The 20956-nt window shown below is 32.9% G+C and overlaps 1 protein-coding gene across 1 annotated transcript; it reads left to right on the top strand.

The window, feature by feature from the left end:
- Positions 1–6036: 6036 nt before the first annotated feature.
- Positions 6037–20285, top strand: LOC127839961 (uncharacterized). The gene is made up of 4 exons (XM_052368353.1): positions 6037–6182; positions 8388–8603; positions 9526–9744; positions 20203–20285. Exons 1-4 carry the CDS (start codon positions 6122–6124, stop codon positions 20283–20285), a joined length of 579 nt encoding a protein of 192 aa, XP_052224313.1. The 5' UTR covers positions 6037–6121.
- The last annotated feature ends 671 nt before the right edge of the window (positions 20286–20956 follow it).

The raw sequence follows: 20956 nt of genomic DNA on the forward strand, positions 1-20956 counted from the left end.
TCCTAAACATAATGCAAACATTGATGAAACGCAACGGGAATGATCATCTTAAAAAAAGTTTCGTTACATATAAGTAAGTCACATGAGCAAAATCGGCATTTTTGACATTGAACATTTTAAACGAAATCTGGTTAACTCTTGTGGTCAGTTTAATCAAACAGACATGATTCCAAACACACCCGCATACATATACACCGAACCGAAGTACTCAATCAACCACACACACCCTCATCATTTTTGAACCCATCAATCCCTACTTACCCCTTTACACACACATATATCCGTAACCAAATTGGTAGCTACCATGGTCGCCCACTCACATACTCATTCATGTTCCATTTCCTGCTGAACAATTTCCATATATGTTGATGCAGGGCAAAAATAGTCCGTACGTTTTATAAAGGACAGACGAGGAACATCGATTCATATCGTAGTCGATGAGCATTCATTCTCCGGAGTGTGTACTGGTTTTTTGATAATGGCAATTAAACCGTGTGTTGCATCTCTTGATCGTTTGGCACCGTCTCAAAATGCTGATTCTTCTGTATAATTAATTAAACATTATCTCATGATGTTTACCATACTGCTCAGCTCAAAAGAATCCGAACATGCATGGGCATTTAACTTAAATATTCAAGTAATTATGCAACATATTTAGCTGTTAACAGTTGACTGGGGCATATAATTTTAAGAGCCGATTCAGAATATCATAACATTTACAATACGCCTTTCAAACCATTGACACACGACGCAACACTGATCAAACAATATAAACTGCGACTTGCTAGTTGATTTAATGATGGATAATATGAGTAATAAAAAATCATACAAACTAGTACTGAAACACAGACAATGACATTTTTCGTAGCGTATTTTGAAGACATGTTTACTTACGCTGTTCAGACATTCGACTAGGGTATAAATTGGTTGAAGACTTAATTTTCGAACCAATCTCAACACTATATTCCTCGTGCTGAACATTGAAATCAATAAAAGAGGCATATTAATAATATATCTCACTAGATATATAATATAAAATACGACGTATTCTTGTTTAACACAAGTGTATTTTAAAAGCTGCTTGATCTCCGTGTGTGGCCTTTAACATAGCCGCTATTTTGCCCGACGTGATGTTTTAGTTAAATAATTAAACAAATATTTGTGAATCATATATATTATGAAAATGGGGGAATTCATACGCATAATTACACACAAGTTTGATTGTTTAAACAATTAATTATTCTATTCAACACAATAACAACAGAACATTTACCAATATATGTTCAAAGTGTTGGATACAGTTTAAATTTAGTAACCATTCTTGTTGTGGTGCCCGGTTATCAAGTGTCCAATAGTCCCATGGTGACCATACGCTCATCCAGCTGCAGAGCTCGTAATGTATTTTTCTGGAAGTAGAACGTGAAACTGTACAATTGTATGGCGACGATCATTTGCAGAAAGTTTGGTAAAGATTCGAGTAAAAAGCGGAAAACGGAAATGCCGAATGCGCATTTTTTATAAATAAAAGGCGATAACTATAAAGTGCCTGGTGCGAATTGGCTGGTAATCGAACTTGGTCCACATTTCATGCCAACAAACTTTTGCAGACAGTTTAATGGAGATTCAGTGCAAAATATTTGTGTACAAAATAGTAAAAGGCGAATTTCGCATTTTTTTGTATAAACAAATGGCAATTACTTTAAAAGGCATAGTGCGATTTGGATGGTAATAGACAGTTTGGTGAAGATCCTATGAAAACTACATGTTCACTAGCGAAAACGGCGAATTTTACATTGTTTATGGATATACAAAGCTGAATAACTCTGAAGTGTCTTGTTCGACTTCAGAAAGTGTTGTGAATTTTCTATGAAATTGCACGAGTTAAAGAACAGAAACGGCGATTTTGTTTTGTATTTTGTGCAATTAGTTGAACTTGGCCTCCAATTTATATCAACAAACATTTATTTATTTTTTCATGAAAGCCCATGGTATTCCCATAACAAGAAATAATGTTGAAGACCAACATTTTAGTATTGATTTACTTTCGTTTAACTTTACTTAAAATCTTTTCATACGAATCTGTTTCGTGAGGATGGCCTGTCTTTCAACACTGCTAAAATAAAACGTAAATAATTCCATGGGACGAAGCACCCTACCACCGTGTAATGGACGAAGATGCACATTCTACCATGCAGACTTATTTCATATCAGAGAGTACGGATAATATAAAGCGGACTATGACAGTCCTAAGCACTTATCTGAGTATTAAGATCGACTCAGATTAAATTGAAATAGTCATGCTAATGACCTGAAAAGATCCAACTCAAACACATATCTGTTTATCACCGGCATTCCGTATAATAATACATTCATCAAACTGTTAGATCTACTCATTTTGTTTAACAAGCAATCGACATGCTTAATCAAACTTATATTATTATACATATCATGCGATCATCGGAATTTCTTTCATTTAGATAATTTTCATATATAATGCAACTTTCAAATATTTTTCCAGAAGAAATCTATTAATGTGGTAATACATGTGTGTTGCTAAAGTTGTTGGTGTTTTTCCCCAAAATATTTTTAATAATTGATCAGCATAGAATACACTACACTTACTAAATTACCAAGTCTGGGATTTAAAAGTGACAATGACCTTGGTGAGATTAAATGCAACATGGGTAATGCTTATTACCTTAATAACCTTTTCTACTGAGTGATAAACCTTTGATCTCCACGTTTGGTTATCAAAGTAGCACTTTAACGACTGATAAACCGTCTGTAATACACGAATTTTCGTTAAAACGTGATGTTTAAATTCAAAGGACATTTCGAAAACCAAAAGCGATTTGTAAGGTGACATTAACGTTTCAACCTTCATGAAAAGAATTAAAGGTTATTGATCAAAAATCCGTATTTTAAATGAACATTTGTGCTAATTTGTTTTGAAATCAATGAATGTATGGTAACGTTTTACAAAACAGAATCCCTATAAAAGCCTTTATATATGACATTGACCTGAATGGATTATATTTTTCTAGCCCACAAACCACTTTTAATGTTTTTTGACATCTAGTGCTATTTCATTGAAAACCTTCATCAAATAGGCTTATTGTTCGAAATATCGTTATGTAGTAGACACACTCGTCTTAAAATTATCAAGTCAGTACACATAAAAACAAGTTTTCTTTTTATTCTTTATATTAATTTACTTTGTTTTACGATACATCCATTATCCCCATTTAGGCGTGTCAATGTCACCAGAAGCGATATAGAGATATGATTCTAAGCTGAGTGTTGGTAATTTTGGTAATTAATACGTACATAATTGTTTATTCTTACTTTTTACTGAAGATATTTTGTTATTTCTTTGTTCATGAACAGTCGGACATTTGTTTAATCACATCCTATTCTCAATACGTCTTCAGTACTTAAAAAAATTAAACACAATAATAGTTTAGATAATTTGCATATTGGAGGGTATCAGCATCGTTTGAAAGTTAAGTGTCAATTTGCGTCCCGACGAGATTACAGTGCAGGCCAATACAAAAGTCGATGGAAGTTATTGTGATGCAACATTTAACTACAGATAGTAAATCCATTAATTGATTCTTTTAAATGTGTTTAAAAATATGTCTAGGGCAATTGAGCAAACTTTTTAAATAAGTATTTCAGTAAGATGATAATTAGAAAATATAGAAAAGATACTTGCTTAGATAAGTTAGCTTCTTTGGTAAATAGTGATACAAATTTATACAGGAAATTAACACCAGTACAATTATTTGGTTCAAATAGGTATTCTGTTACAATTTTCTTCATATGTCTTATAACAAACCATATTGTCTACTTGTATTTTATAATGAAACGGTGTGTACATAAAAAGGTAAATATGGGTATTGTGCATGAACTCGATTTTATCAGAATTAAATTGGTAGGGGACTCAAGTATGACATTAATACAGTAATACATCAAACTTTGTTCTGATTATTTTTCCCGCATTAATTTTCAGTGTTTGATACTTAGAGTGGCCAAAATGTCTAAATTTTGAAAAAAAGCCCTGATTCTTCGAATAAAATTTATACAAATTGTCTTAAGGATACAGAGGCAGGATTGGTCAAAATATGTTGAATCTGGAATTCTAGAAAGAATGAAGTATTACGTGTTCTTGTTGGTATATGTTGTCTGAAACTGTGCAATAGCACATTCAAACCGCCCTGTTTGTTAAATCGTTATTGAAGTACAACTTAAGTTAATTCTGTGAATGTAACTTCTATGATTACGTGTTTGCCACATTGCTCTCCGTATCGGGGTAGCATATTACATTTACTATTGTTAAGGTGCATACCAATGTGTAACTAAATTCCTTGTTATTGTAAATTGGTAAGCTTTGTTTTTACAAGGGTTCCAAATTAGACTTGTATACACAAAAATGCGAGTAAAGTTAAAGAAATGTGATTATGTTTTTACAAAGTTCGCATTCTTTTGCGATTGGATATTTGCCAATGTTTGTTTACCAGTTTTATTTGTCCGTTAAAATGCACGTCCGTTTATATCATGATTTATTATTTCACAATGTTGAAAATATCTCAAATAGTCCTTGGATCCCATTTTTAATCAATATTTTATCTGACCATATTTCCGTTACGTAATCCAGTGTGTTATAGAATATTCATTTGCCAATCGATGTATGATTTTACCGTTTAGCGCCACAAAAGTGTTAAGCTCACTTGAGCAAATAAGGCTCATGGGGGGCCTCTATCATTTCGAGATGTCCATCGTACGTTTATGCGTGAGGTACCTCTTTTACTTTTTCTTCGAACGACTTTTTCTTCCAGCCAGATTTTTACGAATTTTCACTAAAAGAAATAGACCAAGAGGTGTAATATTTAGCGAATAACTTCGTATTTTGGTCTTTTACTACGTTTCTTGAAATAAGGCCTATAAAACTGGTACAAACTTGGAGATATCGTGTTTCTCTTACAAAAATTATATGGAAACCGTTCAAGAGTGTAAATAAAAATGATTTTTTTCACCATGATTTAGCAGGTCTGCAGTAAGGTGATTTAAATCTAACAAACTTACTGTTTTTTATTATCGTTATATTATTTTGCAACACGTATTGCAACGCGTTTACATATTTGTGTCAGTTTTATTGACAGAGTTGTTGGGTCGCGAAAATATATAAATTACAGATTTCTTAATCATCCTTAAAACACGATCTGCATTTCTTTAAATATTTAATATCTTTCTCTTATTAATGTTAACATTGATCACGATTGAAGGCATACAATAGGTATTGTTCAGAAATTAGACAACGATGCTACGTTTTGTAATTTTGTAAGCCCTGTTTTGGGATATAAGGAAAGGATTTCGTCATCAAAAAAAGGATGCTCTTATCTTGTAGCTGCATTGTAATTTTCAATTTAACTAAATATATTACAAACACAATCATACCAAAATTTAGTGAGTTGTTGAATTTCCTATACACTATCTCGTGTCTGTTCCGTAATCTAGTTATAAGTGTTTGACTAAGTTCTGGCTAGTAACCCTGTCTTAAAATCTGATATCTCTTGCATATCTGTCAGGAATTTCACAGATCCATCAATCTATTCCCAAGGATGAGGCTTTGAGCATTTTTCGATGTTGAGCTTTTGTTAAGGTTTTGATTTTTGAAAACTCAACCCTACAGCATTTAGGCTAACAACTTTGGGAAGACGCTGTGGTATAGTTTTAGGCAGAGTTGACTCAATTCTTCTAATCATCAGCAAATGTGCGAGTAATCAGACTAATATTGTATAGTGCATATTAGTGCTTTTTCTTCTTCGCACTTGTTAGTTAATATAACATTAAACATTAGTCCAATAATAAGTACTCTAAGTATAGACAACGTCCAGAAAGTATGAACAATTGTTGAGCCTTCAGCGCTTTGATTATCATAAAGGAGGTACATGTAACAAGGAAGATTTCTATACGATCAAGTGACTCAAATTAAAATATTTTAGTATCTTAATATTTATAGAAGGAAGTTTTCGAAATCGCTTAAACTGAACAGGACGTACATGTATTATACTTAATATTGATTGTATTAGTTGGGACTGAAGACAAATTTAATGTCATTATGTCTAAACAAGGAATGCTTACTTTGCTTATAATTGGATATTTATTGGAAGTGAGAACAGGTAACTTTATCATCATCCGACTCCTCCGCCTTCTTATCATCATCATCATCATCATCTTCTTCTTCCCCCTTTTTCACATTGTAAGATTGCCAACAAAATGATATTTTGCATGAATGTATTGCATACACGTTTTCTTTCACCGCATTGCCTCAAATAATTGATCTCTAAAAGTGAATCAGATCTTTTTCTTTTATTATCATTATTTGTTTTATGACACATTTGTTGCTGATTGCCGCGGATTATGGGCCAGCAATATGGCTGATCATTAAAGTAGCGAAGGTTGACTTACGTAGTACAACATGGGGGTTTAATTGTCCAACTTTATGCCGTTTGTTTGTATAAGTCCATGTTTTATGGAAGGAGCGGCAGAATTTTCATATGATGATCACTTGCTAAAATTAAAGCGTATAGTTGCAAACAGTTTATATATGACTGTTTAGCCTTGTGATAGCAGAAATGCCAAAATTCAGATGTATGTGTCTAGTAACTACACAGATGCAAACGAATTTATTCATGCACTTGACGAATTAATGAGCTACCAAAGAATTAATTAGCTGCCAGTAAATTATATGTGAACCGTGTAAAGCGCATGCGCAGAACAACGGATGTTGGTGTGTCCTTGTTATCGAAATGTTTTGAAAACTTCAAATGGGGTAAACCGAGTACATTTGTTTAGTGAAATTCCAAATTTCTGTTCCTACTCTATTGTCACCATATGTTGATACCGTAACACGAACTCTGTTATTAAACGTCATCAAAAGAGGCAATGTTTAAAAGTTCGATATATATTGTCATGCATTTTATGAAGAACTATTTTATCTAAGTTTGTAACAACCTTAATTTATTTAAGATTTGTTATAACATTTACTTTTCCTTACATTTTAAAAAAGTATATCTTAAAACCGTCTGTGGACTATTGCAATTAGATAAGGAACCCTATATCGTAGGTTAAGAAGTTAAAACTGTGTCTGCTGTTTCTTTTTCATCCTTAATGACGTACCTGATAGAGACAATGAATGCATTGATACATGTTAATACATGTGTTCTTATTCACCAACATTGACATTCCAAAATAGCTAACTGGATTGACACATTGTGCCTCAAAATCGGGTACGGGCATCATTTTAATGTATTCATTCGATTTAATTCGTTGTTGGACATTTTATGAAAACTACATAACACCATACAGTTGTTTATTAATACTGATTTAGTAAATAAGCATGGTTGTGGAGCTTGTCGAACGAAAAGGAAAACATTTACAGCGACTGCGTCAAATAAATCGCGACTGTTGGGTCTGCCGGTTCCTTCTATAATGGAACAATATTTAGGAAAGGTTGAACCTTCGTAAAGAGATACGATAAGCATTCATGCTGAACAGATCCGTGTTTTTGAATGCATGCATTCATCAGGGGTGTTTTATGACGTAGATACAAATTCATTGTTTTAAATGAAACCATAATTTAATACTTTCAGTGAGTTTAAGTTTTCATAATCGAAACGTAAGAAGATGTTTAGATACATATTATTATATTATTGTATAAATCAAATCCGAAACGCTTGTTATGTTCAAGATATTTGTTTATGTCACATGATATATTTTAAAGTATTTCTTTCTTAAGCTGTATTGCATCACATTTTTTTCTTCAGAATAATTGCTGCTTAATATTAAGATCATATCGTTTTTTTGTCATTATTTTATTGAACCCATTTAGATCTATAGGTCTAACACATGTGAGTAGAAATTTAGAAAAGCGCTCTTGCGCTCGGTTTACACATCTTAAAAGACACATTTGCAATTCCAAATAGACGTGGGGCCAAAATTAAGGGTTTGCTAAAACAAGCTTGGTCACAAAATAACATTTAAAGCTTGATCACACTTAACTGTATGAAATTGACATATTCTAGTATATCAACTGTTATTAAATCGACAAATGGTCGATGACAAACGTCTTGCTAAATTCTTATAAATTTCAAATGTCATAAATTCTTATATTCTACACATGATAACATCGCTCCGTATATAGTGTGCAAACAACATCAAACGAGACATTCGTAACATACACATATGCTTTCTAAGAAACCGACAAACTTACAATACAATACAATATTACTCTGACATCTACAAACACAAGGTGTAAGATAGACATATGGTTCATTAAATTACACGTATCTTTGTATAATCAGAACAGTTTGTTTATACTTCAGACCCCATCCAGATCCGTAATTCACAAATCGCGGTGACATCAGACGGGGATCAATTCTGGCCTGCAGCTTGGGTCAACGATGGTATTGAAAATAACAATGGCAGTGCGGACAATTGTGGATGTTGCGCAGCTCTAAAAAGACCATCATGGCTGCAACTGACATTGGACAAGACTTATCTCGTGGAAAAGATTCTAGTTCTAGGACGTACAGATAAAAGTGCGTATAGATAAACGCATAATCAATAAAAACGCATTTAGGTTTGGTGATGTTAATATATTGGATTAACATCATTGGTCTAAAACTAACAAATTCGTTCGCCGTTTAGCAATCCGCTACATATATTTATTTTTGTATTTCCTCAAAGGAATGCATAAAATATTTACATAATTATTTACAATAATTGAACAGTATTATTACTTGAGCAATCATAGAATTAATGCTTTAACAAATGTAAACATTAAGAAGACATCCGAATCAATATAATTATAGAAACATTTATATTTATATATATATCTTACGTTTGCACGCATAATTGAACTATTGTTGGTTTTACTAGAACGTCCAGATCAAAGATGATTTCGTCAAAGGTATGTTTAGCTTCGACCATTACGGCTATTTTAACATTTCATCAAATTGAGAAGCATCCGTCAGATTGGAAAGTTCTGAAATAAATCGTCCCAATTGTGTTCACAATATCTTCCCGACATGCAGATCCATCAAACACAAGTCCGTCACCTTGCTTTGCTCCGTTACGCTGTTTTGTCGCATTACTCATTTTCAGGAAGAACACGGTGTCCTATTTCGTAACCGAAGTTTTTGCAAACTTGTGCATAATGTTACAAAATGATCATACATTTCGCCAACCTCCATAGTTGTTAAACATCATCACTAACGGCGTTAGGTTACTGGCCTAACGTCCAATTTTAAATTGTGTTTCTATTTCCAGCTAAAACAATTACTATTCAGTGTTTAATTGATACTATTGAACGACGGTATTTTATAATGATATGTACTTTGTCTCACATTAAGTTATTTGCTTATATTAAGGAGCAAATATTATTCAAACAACTCATTAATAGCTAATAAAGTCAAGATAACTTTCATATAGAACGTACACGTATGTATCAAATTATTGCAGATTTTGAGCAGTTTGACAACATCACATTGTCACTGGGAAGACAGGATCAGTCACTCCGGAACGAAGCGTTAATCTGGACAAACCTGTCTTTTCCGATGACGATACTCTCCCCTCCACGCGAAGTAGATTTTGTACGAGTTTCGGGTGGAAAGGCACCAAATAAGATGACAAAAGTTGAACACTGGACTATATGCGAGATTATGATATACCGACAAGCAGGTAAATGCTTTGAAGCTGACTGTTTTCGAATTATTTTAAGAATTGAACTTGTTTTGTTTTGCTTTCTTTTAATCACCGAAATGTTTTGTGGACTTGCGTGACGTCGATATCAGAAACGTGATTTATTTTCATCGTTGATACCGACTTGTAAAGAAGTGATATAATCCCGAAACAATTACAGTGCAGAGCTATTTCTAAAAACTGGTTATATAATAATATGAATCTTGCATTGCCAACTAGGGTAATAGTAAGATTGCCTCAAGTTATTTCATTCAGATATTTTCCTTAAATCGCGATTATTTCAACTTGTTTAAACATGTCTTATGTATAATATATCAATTGTCGTCTTGTTAAATTTGTAATATATTATATTTATATGTAAACAAATGTAAACTGGGCTTTTGCACTTAGTATACTATGCGCATATTAATGCGATCGAACTCATATGGTTTAAATTAAAAATGTGTTATACACAAATAAATTAGGAAATAAAAAGTATAAATACGTGAATACTTGGGCACCGCCCTATTTTGGTTCACCGATTTTCGACAAAATCGAGATTTTGAGAGGCCCAATGTTGTGTGATTTTTTTTACTGTCGCGCCACGCATTTTTTTGTGTTGGTACGGACCGATGTCAGGGCCCCTTGTGTCGCGCATAACTAATAAACGTTTTCCGCCAGGTTGCTAAAACTGTACAATCATATTAACCGGCCTGTAAATGTTCCTCGTTATCTTGGGATTTTAAGTTTTTCGGCAATGCTGTCTAAGCATGTTTGACCTTAATCAATATTTGATATAATGTTAAATAAGTTTTTCCGTCCGCCAGTGGACCCGAATAAGTAAATCCTATACTTGCATTTGGTAAGTTGAGAGACATGTCACCAACTATTGGCTACCTTTCTCTTTTTTCGGAAGAATGACTTGGAAGTCAGACATATATCTTAATTTTTTTTACGATTGTTTACTGTTTATTCTTTGAAAGACACATTTTCTCTTGCGAACAATTAAGGGTAAGAGCAAGTTTTTTCCGTTTCCGGTAGTGAAAAGACACAAAAATGTAGATGGATTTAAACATGGAATAAAGTTAAGTTATCGGTGCGCAAACTATAAACTTTAGGGATATGTAAGGTGTGTGGACTTCAGGCAAACGAGCAAGTATGGAACTTTGTTGAAATATACAATAGAAAATCAGTTATTTATCAAAAGTTGTTCCTTTGCATTTATCACTGGGTGGGGGATTGGACTTGTTTGACATGTCATCAAAACCGGGTCATTTCAACGCCCGAGTTGTCGGTCACTTCGTCACGCATGACCAAAACGTCCGAGTTGTCGGTAACTTCGTCACGCATGACCAAATCTATTGAACTCTAATCGGCGACAACCATCCAATGCTGCGAGGCGGCGAAGCGCATCCAATCATATCCATTCGGCTACATCTATGTGGTAACAGTGGTTGAATAATAGTCTGATGTGTAAAACAACGTGTTGTGTATTGTAACTTAAAATGAACAAAAGGGCCTATTTCTCTACAGCAAGCGAAGGGGCGGTTACTGACGCGAGCCTTCTAGATTCGTCACTTTTCGAATCACCCAAAGTACACAAGCAGGGCAAAAATTCTAATAAAAAGAAATAAAACACATAAAGAGACAGCAGGCCAAAAAAGCATGACAGAATTTATAACAACAAAAGAAAATGAAACCAAACAAATCAATACAAAATCACCTAGTATTGAAAAGCGTTTAGACGAAATAAGCGCCAAACTGCCCAATGTCCTTACAAAAAGCGATACAGACATTATTAAAAACATAATTAAAGAATCGCTCGAAGGCCTCAAAGAACAATTGCTCGGATCCGTTGTTAAACAAATCGAAATTCTCGAAAGCAACATGTTTGACCAGGCAAAAGAATTGGTTTCACTTTAACAGCAGCTCAGTCCGAAGGATCAGGAGATTAACATTCTAAAACAATCTTACCAATCCAAAAATCAGACTTACGAAGCCGGTATCAATCACCTCGAGCAGTATGGCCGTCGGAACAGTATTCGCATCTCTGGCCTCTCATTTGACTCAGAAAATCAAACATCGATTCAAGTTGCTGAACACACGGCGAAAATGATGAGTCACCATTTAAACGTACATCTTGAATACAAAGACATCGAAATCGCCCACAGGCTCGGGAAATATATACCAAACAAAAATAGAGCTGTGATAGTTAAATTTGTGCGTCGACAAACAAAAATTGATGTCATGAAGCGCGCAAAACAACTAAAGGGCACAGGCATTTACATCAACGAAGACTTGACCAAAATAAACGCCGAGGTGCTAGCATCCCTGCGTCTCAAGGAGCCAAGCCATTTTGAAAGGGCCTGGTCTCACGAAGGCAAACTGTTTGTGAGGTACAATGGCATTGATCGCAATGAACATGTGGACTATAAACAGAATCAAAACTGGCTAAGCAAACCGTGGCCACAAAAAGAGACCACCACATACGCCAAGAAAGCTGCATCTACTATTCCCCGATCACCAAAACAGATTTAACACAAAAAAAATGTGAAAAGTGTGACAAAATAAAAGTGTGTAAACCTAAAATGACGGCAGTTTATTACATCATTTAAATAGCCGATCGTATTGAAATCACCAGCTTTACACCGATTTGTACATAAATGATGAACATTATTTTAGTAAGATCTTTTTTTTTCAAGTGTTTGCATTCACTTATACAAATATTAATATTTGCCACAACATGTCATGATTACATGTACCTACCTCCTGTATAATTATGTACCCACATTCCTGTTAACACACCTATCTTCGTGTAAACATACCTAGCTTCCCGTAAACATACCTACCTTCATGTAAGCATACCGCACTTACTTTCCTGCGTAATTACATACCTAAATAGTTTAAGTGCATACCTTACATAAGATTTATTCCCTATTGCATTTGTATGTACATATACATATTATAAATTAGTTGGGTATATGTACATAGACATATTATAGTTTAGTTGGGTATAGTTACTATAATTTTACAATTTACATTCATTGAAATACTGTTACGGAAAACAAAGTAATTAATTTTCGTATTACAAACGATTTCCTTCAATTAAAACGTTTTTCTCACTAATTATACTGTTATGGCCTTATAAAACTCGTGCAAAAAGTGCACACTTAAGGCTGTATGAAAATATAAGGAACAGGCAATGCATGAAATATAAATGCAAATGGAATTCACTTGCGCCGGTTCAATGCTGTCGAGCTACACGAATCCTTTTTTCAGTGCTTTTTGTTTGTCTCCAGTTTTCTTGCGTCTATACTGCTAAAACATTAAAAATAGCACATTGTCAAATGAATTACAACGATGTTTGTTATAATACTGCATATTGTTGTTTTTCTACATGCATGATCACATTTTTTTTTACTGTTTTTGAAGAATGTTTCTTTGTCAATTTACACATTGTTTATAGTACGAATATACTTTTGTATTATTGGTTAAGTATGTCTCCTTACTTCTCGCTTAGTAAACTGTTATTACCACATAAAAATCGTGCAAAACGTGCCGATTAAACTGAATGCAAATATAGGAAGCAACTATCGTGTAAAAAAAGCGAAATGCTAATGGAGATCAAGGATGCCGGATAAATATTGTCGAACTCCACAAACAATTTTCATTATGTTCTGCTAACAGTTCAGGGCTTGTTTTCATAGTGCATTAGTTTGCTATATCGTTCGAAATATCAAAATGTCAATTATATTTCAATGATGTTTATTTTTATAAAGAGTACTATAATTCAATAGGCATGTGTATGTATTTTTGTATTGTTTTTGGCGAGTTTGTTTTTCTTCTGTGTATCTTTACATATAGTTTATAGTACATATACTGCCCTAACTTTATGAATATATAAAGTACCGTAACAAAGAATCAATTTATTTGTGAACTTGATGTTTTGTGGGGGTTTATTCTCACTAAGTATACTGTTCTTGCAACATTAAACTCGTGCAAAACGTGCACGATTATTACTGATATGCATAAAAGGAACAACATATGCGTAAAATTGAAAATGTTAATCTAGTTCACTGGTGCCGGGTCAATGGTTTTGGGCCATACAAAACAAGTTTTATTGTGTTTTGTTTGCGATTCAATTTTCATTCACTTTTCAACGATATTTGCTTTTGTATTGAGAATTTTTATCCAATATGCATGCGCTTGTATTATTGTTTTTAGTGACCTTTCCTGCCTAAATGTACATATACCTTATAGTACATGTAAACTGTTGTTTTATTGATACATTGAAGTTTATAGTTTGCTCCGAATGTATCTTTATTCATAATAATCTCGGAGGAATAATATGGTATTTTTGTGTCTCTATTGGGGACCAGTTGTTTATTGTTTTTTTATTCTCACTTTTGTGATTATTTCTTTTTACTTTTTCATTTCTATGGAATATTCATATTTTTGTATCCCTATTTTTTGTTTTCTATTTTTGTTTGTATATGTAGACATCTTATGTCGTATAATAGAAAACAACTGGACATGTTTTAAATTAGAAACTAACTGGACAATCACACACAAATTATCATTTACATCACCCCCACCTCTTTAATTGATTAAATTATGCACTTTGAATGTAAAGGGCTAAACAATAAAGATAAACGCGTAAAAATCTTCAAATGGTTAGACGAAAAAAAAGAGTATATGCCTATAACAAGAAAGTCACTTGACAAATACTTTAGCACAAACCTTAAAAGATGAATGGGACGGAGACATCTATCTCAGTGGACAGCATTCTAATAAACAAGGCATTGCCTTTTTGATAAAAAATAATATAGGGATCACAGTCAATAACTTTAACGAAATAATAATTGGCAGACAAGCAAGTATAGATATCAAAATGCATGAAACACAACTAACATTAATCAACGTTTACTGCCCTAACATTGACGATTCCACATTTTACGAAACATTCCAATCCTTTATAATTAATAACCAAGATAAAAATATTTTAGTCGGTGGTGATTTCAATACTGTTCTTAACCCATTATTAGATAAAAAGAAGGGAAACCTTTATACTCATCCTAAAAATAGAAACATTTTAAATAACATGATTCAAAACTACAATATGTTAGATATCTGGCGTACAGTATACCCAAACGAAAGCAAATTCACCTGGCACTCAAACACAACACAACAATATTTTGTAGATTAGACTATTTTTTTAATATCTGAATCTCTTTGCAACATTATTGACACATGTAACATAAAACCAGGATTTATGACTGACCACTCTCTAGTTGAACTTAAACTGCACAATATACTGTGAAACCATTATTATTCGTCCGACATTAATTTTCGCCTTTTTCGTCCTTCGACCGATGGACGAATTCAAGATCCTAACGAACAATCATGTCCCATATTTGAAACAAATAAGACTGAATTACCGTAGGCATGAGGCATTTAAATCCAGCGTAATCCACGCATATACACAGGGCTCGAAATTAACACTCGCATACTCGCAAAAAATGCGAGAAAAAAAGATTGCACGGAAAGTTATAAGCCACTAGCATTTTTTGCAAATAAAGAAATAGTGAAAAAAAAACGAGTTATATTGCTTAATGCGTTCGACGGCGTGAACGCTAAACCGTACGACAATTTTTTGAACGTCCGAATACCCATATGCGGAAGCGCGCACCTTGTTTGTTGACTGGTATACTTATAATACAGATACACAGATGGTATTGATACAAAGAACATGAAACAGTCGACTATTCACACTCAAGTTAAATCCGGTTTTGAAACAAAGGGGTGTTCATTATACAGTGTACTGACAACTGACATTTCCTGTAAAACGCGAATGCAATAAGGCTGTATCGATTGCGCCGACTTCGTTTAGGTATAATAGTGTTGATTAGCGCTAATTGTTAACAAATTTATTACCCATTGTGTGTATTGTGTTTTTCAGGGGTGTTGCAGATTATACAGCCTACACGCGGCGAATCCGGATTAAAGACAATACTATTAAACGCAATTAAAATATGACGATGTGTGATCAACACCTTACTGAAATATATTCTGCGCTTTGTTACAAATTAATAAAGAACATTTTGATTTGTGTTTGGTTGTTTGGTGTTAACTGCATATACTATTTTTGTACATATACATAAAAACCCGTACCTTTGTTTTTTTTTATAACAAAAACATTTTTCTTCTCTAATTGGCGCCGATAAAGGTAAGATTGTTATGAGTTTGACCGTGATAGTAATGGAAAAAGACTAATTGGCAATTGGCTTCGTTGTTTAAAACACTCGTTAACGATTATTCAGTCCCACTTATCCGCTAATCATGACAAAGAACGTGTCAATGACATATAAGGGACAGTTACTATCACCTAAAATAACAGACTTGTTAATTGGCATATGCCAAACAAGGCCCACCTCCTGCAAGTGACTACCAAGTGTCACCTCTCTTTCCCCAGCACGATTTTTTCGCAACCGCGTGTTACATGTATTACAAACAAATCGGACGTTTTTTCAAAACCAGAAATGGACGAATTTAAGAGCGGACGAAATAGTCATTTTTATGAAAAGGGCGAAATTTTGTGCCGACGAAAATAAATGGTTTCACAGTACAACCTGAAAGAGGCCCAGGATACTTTAAAATTAACAACAGCATCTTATTATATACACAATATCAAACACAAATAAAACAGGAAATATTAAATACAGTTCAAAATAATAAAGATGCAAACCCAAACACCTTATGGGAAGTAATTAAAGGAAATATACGTAACGCAACAATTAGATACACATCATTTAAACAAAAAGAAACACACAAACTTGAAACTGAAACCTTCAAAACCATTGAAACACTTGAAAAACAATTGCATCAAACAAACACAAATGATACCACCGACATTGAACATGAAATAACATTAAAAAACAAATATTAGATGGAATCTATCATACACATCTCAATGGAATAATACTAGGAGCGCGTGCACAGCATGTTAAACACAATGAAAAAAACAACAAATAATTTCGCAAACATTGAAAAACGTAGAAGTGAACAAAAAACTGTACACAAATTAGTAGTCAATGGCAAAGATATAACAAACAGAACTCAAATACTAGAAGAACAACGTTCATTTTTCGAAACCCTCTATAAACGAAAAAATGTTGAAAATAACACCCTTTTTAAAAACACACATCACGCTTTAAACCAGGAGGAAAAACAACTGTGCGACGGATTGCTTAATGAATATGAATGTGGATTAGCCCGAAAAGAAGTGCAAAATAACAAAAGCCCAGGATCTGATGGCATCACAATCGAATTTTATAAAATATTCTGGAATGATATAAAACACATCTATTTAATTCGCTTAACTATTCATTTAACAACGAAAACTTAACTACGCTACATAAACAAGGTATTATATCACTTATTCCAAAACCTGGAAACAACTTAGAATCCTTATCAAACTGGCGCCCGATTAGTTTACTAAACCATGACTATAAAATTGCAACTAAAAGTAGAGCAAAGAGAATTAAAAAAATATTACCATCAATCATTTCAAAATCTCAATCTAGTTTCATAAAAGGACGTTACATTGGCGAAAACGTTCGTCTTATCCAAGAATGCATAAACTATTTCAACAATTCAAATAATCCTGGTCTAATATTCTTTGCAGACTTTGAAAAAGTAGTCGATTCGCTTGATCATTCATTTTTGTTCTCTTGCTTAGAAAATATGAACTTTAGTGAAAGTCTTAGTCAATGTGTCAAACTATTCTATACCGATATTAACAGTATAATCATTAACAATGGCTTCTTTTCAAACAGTTTTAACATCGAACGAGGGGTTCGACAAGGATGTCCACTCTCATCAACGCTATTTATTATTTGCATCGAGTATCTATCACATCACATCCAATCAAATAAACACATAAAGGGCATACCACTAGAACCTGATGAAGACATCAAACAGCCCCTGTTTGCTGACGATGCAACTTATTTTTTAAACGACAATAACGATTTTTTCCATAGCCTAATAGAGTCGCTAACCCTTTACGGAATGACATCGGGTCTTAAACTAAAAAAAAGGAAATGTACTGTGATACGAGTAGGTAAATAAAAACAAAGTAATGTCCGATATAAAAAAGAAATGAAATTTAATTGGACATCCGATGAAGCCACAACGTTAGGAATTACTTTCACAAATAATGAAAAGAATACAGTTCTTAAAAACATAATACCTAAATTAAATAATTTTAAAAACTGCTTAAAATCATGGAATCACCGTAAACTTACACTAATCGGAAAAACACAGTATTGAACACGTTTGCACTTCCTAAATTAATTTATGTATTAACAGTTCTCCCAAATCCACCAAATGATTTTATTAACGATATAAAATCAGCAATATTTAATTTCATATGGGACGGTAAGTCTGATAAAATAAAACGAACTCAGTTAATTCAATCTGTAGAAAATGGAGGTATCCAATTAACGAACATTGACTCATTCTTGAATGCAATCAAATGCAGCTGGGTTAAAAGATACCTGAATAATACCAATACGAGTAAATGGAAATTATTCTACTAGAAAATCTTAAAAAAATATGCTGCCTTCTTACTCTTTGAATGTAACATCAGTAAAACTATCTAACATAAAATTGCAAAAGAAAACATATTTCTGTCTGATGTTCTATCAGCATGGAGTGATGTCACTCATAACCTAGAAACCCAAACCAGCAGTAAAACTATTTTATGGAACAATAAAGACATAACTTCAAACAATAAGACGTTTTTCTAAAAAGATTGGTTTGAACGAAGCATTAAATATGTCGACCAATAATATTACTACAGAATTAAGGATTTCTACTCTTTTGATGATATATGCTACATATACGGAATACTTTTAAATACTTTTCTGAAGTACTACACACTAATCAAAAGCATACCCTTACATATATAATTTGAAATCAATACAAATAATACACCATGTACTCAAACAACATTCGCAGAAAACATACTTGGAAGAAAAAACAAAACGAATAAAGTATTAAACAAACTACAAATTAAAAACCCTACAGAAAACTCCAAAACCAAAATAATAAATGGCAAGTCCTTTTCGGAGAACATGAACTTAATTGAAAACACATATTTACCATGCCATATAAAGCAACTATTGAAAGCACACTGAGAATTTTTCAATATAAATACATCCATAGAATTATAGCTACAAATAAATATCTCTTTAAATGCAAATTATCTAACTCAAATCTGTGTGACTTCTGTGGTGAATACATCGAAACTATAGAACATCTTTTTTGGGAGTGCAAACACATCCAGCCTATTTGGAATCAATTAGTATCTTTTCTTGAACAACAGCAACTAAACGTTAAACTATCTTTCTTAAATGTAAGTTTCGGAATTTACTCATTGAAATCAATAGACTGTAATAATATTGTGAATTTTATTCTTATATTGATGACATATTTTATCTTTAACATGAAGTACAAAAAACAAGTACCAAATTTTAATTGTTTTGTCCATAGTCTTAAACTAAAAATCCAGATTGAAAAAGAAATAGCCCTCAGTAATGACACATTACAAATCTTTGAACAAAAATGGAATCGGATTAAATTCTCATAATGTTTGTCCACTTATATACATTTCACTCTAATGTTAGTTTATCTTTCTAAAATATTTTTGTATATTTTTTTTCAATCTTATAAGATCATTATGAATATATAACAAAACACACAAGCCCAGTATGCTTTCTTCCCATTTTATACAACTCATCATTTTTCATAACTGTTCTTCTGTTGTTCTTTTCTTTTCTCTTAAAAAAACAACCTATCCCAAACAACCAAAGAAAAAACATTTTAGCCCAGTTTTTTTTGTTGTTTTTTTAATTTCATGGAAAAAAAGTATATATATATTAGCATATCTTGTATAACATGTCTGAACTTTATTGCTTTGTACAATCACTATGTTGGTTGATCATATACATGTATACATTGTATGTATTATATTGAATAATAAAAAAAAAAGTTTTGCAAGCCAGATTTGATCATGACCCGAAATCTGATCACTGCCTGAATACGCGCCGAGAAATAACTCGCGGCGTTGTTTCAGTTTTTTTTACTACACTCAGTTACAAATTGAAACATTATATTAATATCGTTTTAAATGAAATAATTTTGAAATGATCGTTTATATAAAAAGTCAGAAAACAATTGTTCAGCTATACGTATCGCGAAAGAGAAAGTTTATGAATGGTTAAAATAGTCCACTACGTGCTACGTAAGGCAAGTGGTATTTTTGCGCAACACAGTTCATTCCAAATCTGAGGCTATTAATAGACGACTGCTGAATAACAATATGATGTCAAAATTGCAATACACTAGCATGCGTCTTTTGTGTAAACTCTTTGAGAGTGCTTGACTGATTTCTCGTAGTGCAGCAGGAGGAGGGATCTGATATGGCTGGGAAATGTTCGGAGGTTCGCAATAGACTGATCCCGGAATTCGCTCGAGTTTAGAAAACCCCACTTATCATCCCGGTACAAACAACACCGGTCCATTATATCAACAAATTATAGCTTGATTTAAATAATAGCGGTTTATACGGTGTGTGTTTTTGAAAGGATAATAAACACAAACACAGCCAATTTCGTTTTTGATCAACGGGAGAAAAACGGAAAAACTCAATACCATTTTACTCAAGTGATCAATAGAACCATTATTTCATTATGGAAAGCAAAATGTTTAAAGAAAATGTTTTATTGTAATATGCATATACATGTAAATTATATTTCATTATTTTTCATAATGATACCTAATACGCTGTTAATTGAAACAATCTTGACAATCGGAAATAAATTATCCATAATAACACACATTTCATGCGGGAATATGCGACAAACAAGTGACAACAACAACAACAATTCCATCCTTTTTATGAAATAAATTATTAAAACACGTAATTTTTAGTACTAATGTTGGTTACGGGATAGGGGTAGAGGAGTTACACGTTAATGTCAATAAATGAAAATTAATAAAAAAGAAATGGAATAAATTAAATTAAGCATTTAATTTCTTGCGAAAAATATTATAAAGAAAATTTATGTGGTTTGCTTGAATGCTTGAACACGCTTTTTTCTTTCCAAACATTTCAATCACACTTTCATAGCCGCGTCATGCGAAAATGGAT

The sequence above is a fragment of the Dreissena polymorpha genome, chromosome 7 (assembly GCF_020536995.1).
Source record: "Dreissena polymorpha isolate Duluth1 chromosome 7, UMN_Dpol_1.0, whole genome shotgun sequence".
Lineage (NCBI taxonomy): Eukaryota > Metazoa > Mollusca > Bivalvia > Myida > Dreissenidae > Dreissena > Dreissena polymorpha.

What these genes read in the sequence shown, in the direction of transcription:
- LOC127839961 (XM_052368353.1), top strand. Translation starts at nt 6,122, where the DNA reads ATGTCTAAACAAGGAATGCTTACTTTGCTTATAATTGGATATTTATTG. An exon ending in TTTATTGGAAGTGAGAACAG is followed by an intron (nt 6,183 to 8,387) that starts GTAACTTTATCA and finishes TTTATACTTCAG; the next exon opens with ACCCCATCCAGATCCGTAAT. An exon ending in TCTAGGACGTACAGATAAAA is followed by an intron (nt 8,604 to 9,525) that starts GTGCGTATAGAT and finishes AAATTATTGCAG; the next exon opens with ATTTTGAGCAGTTTGACAAC.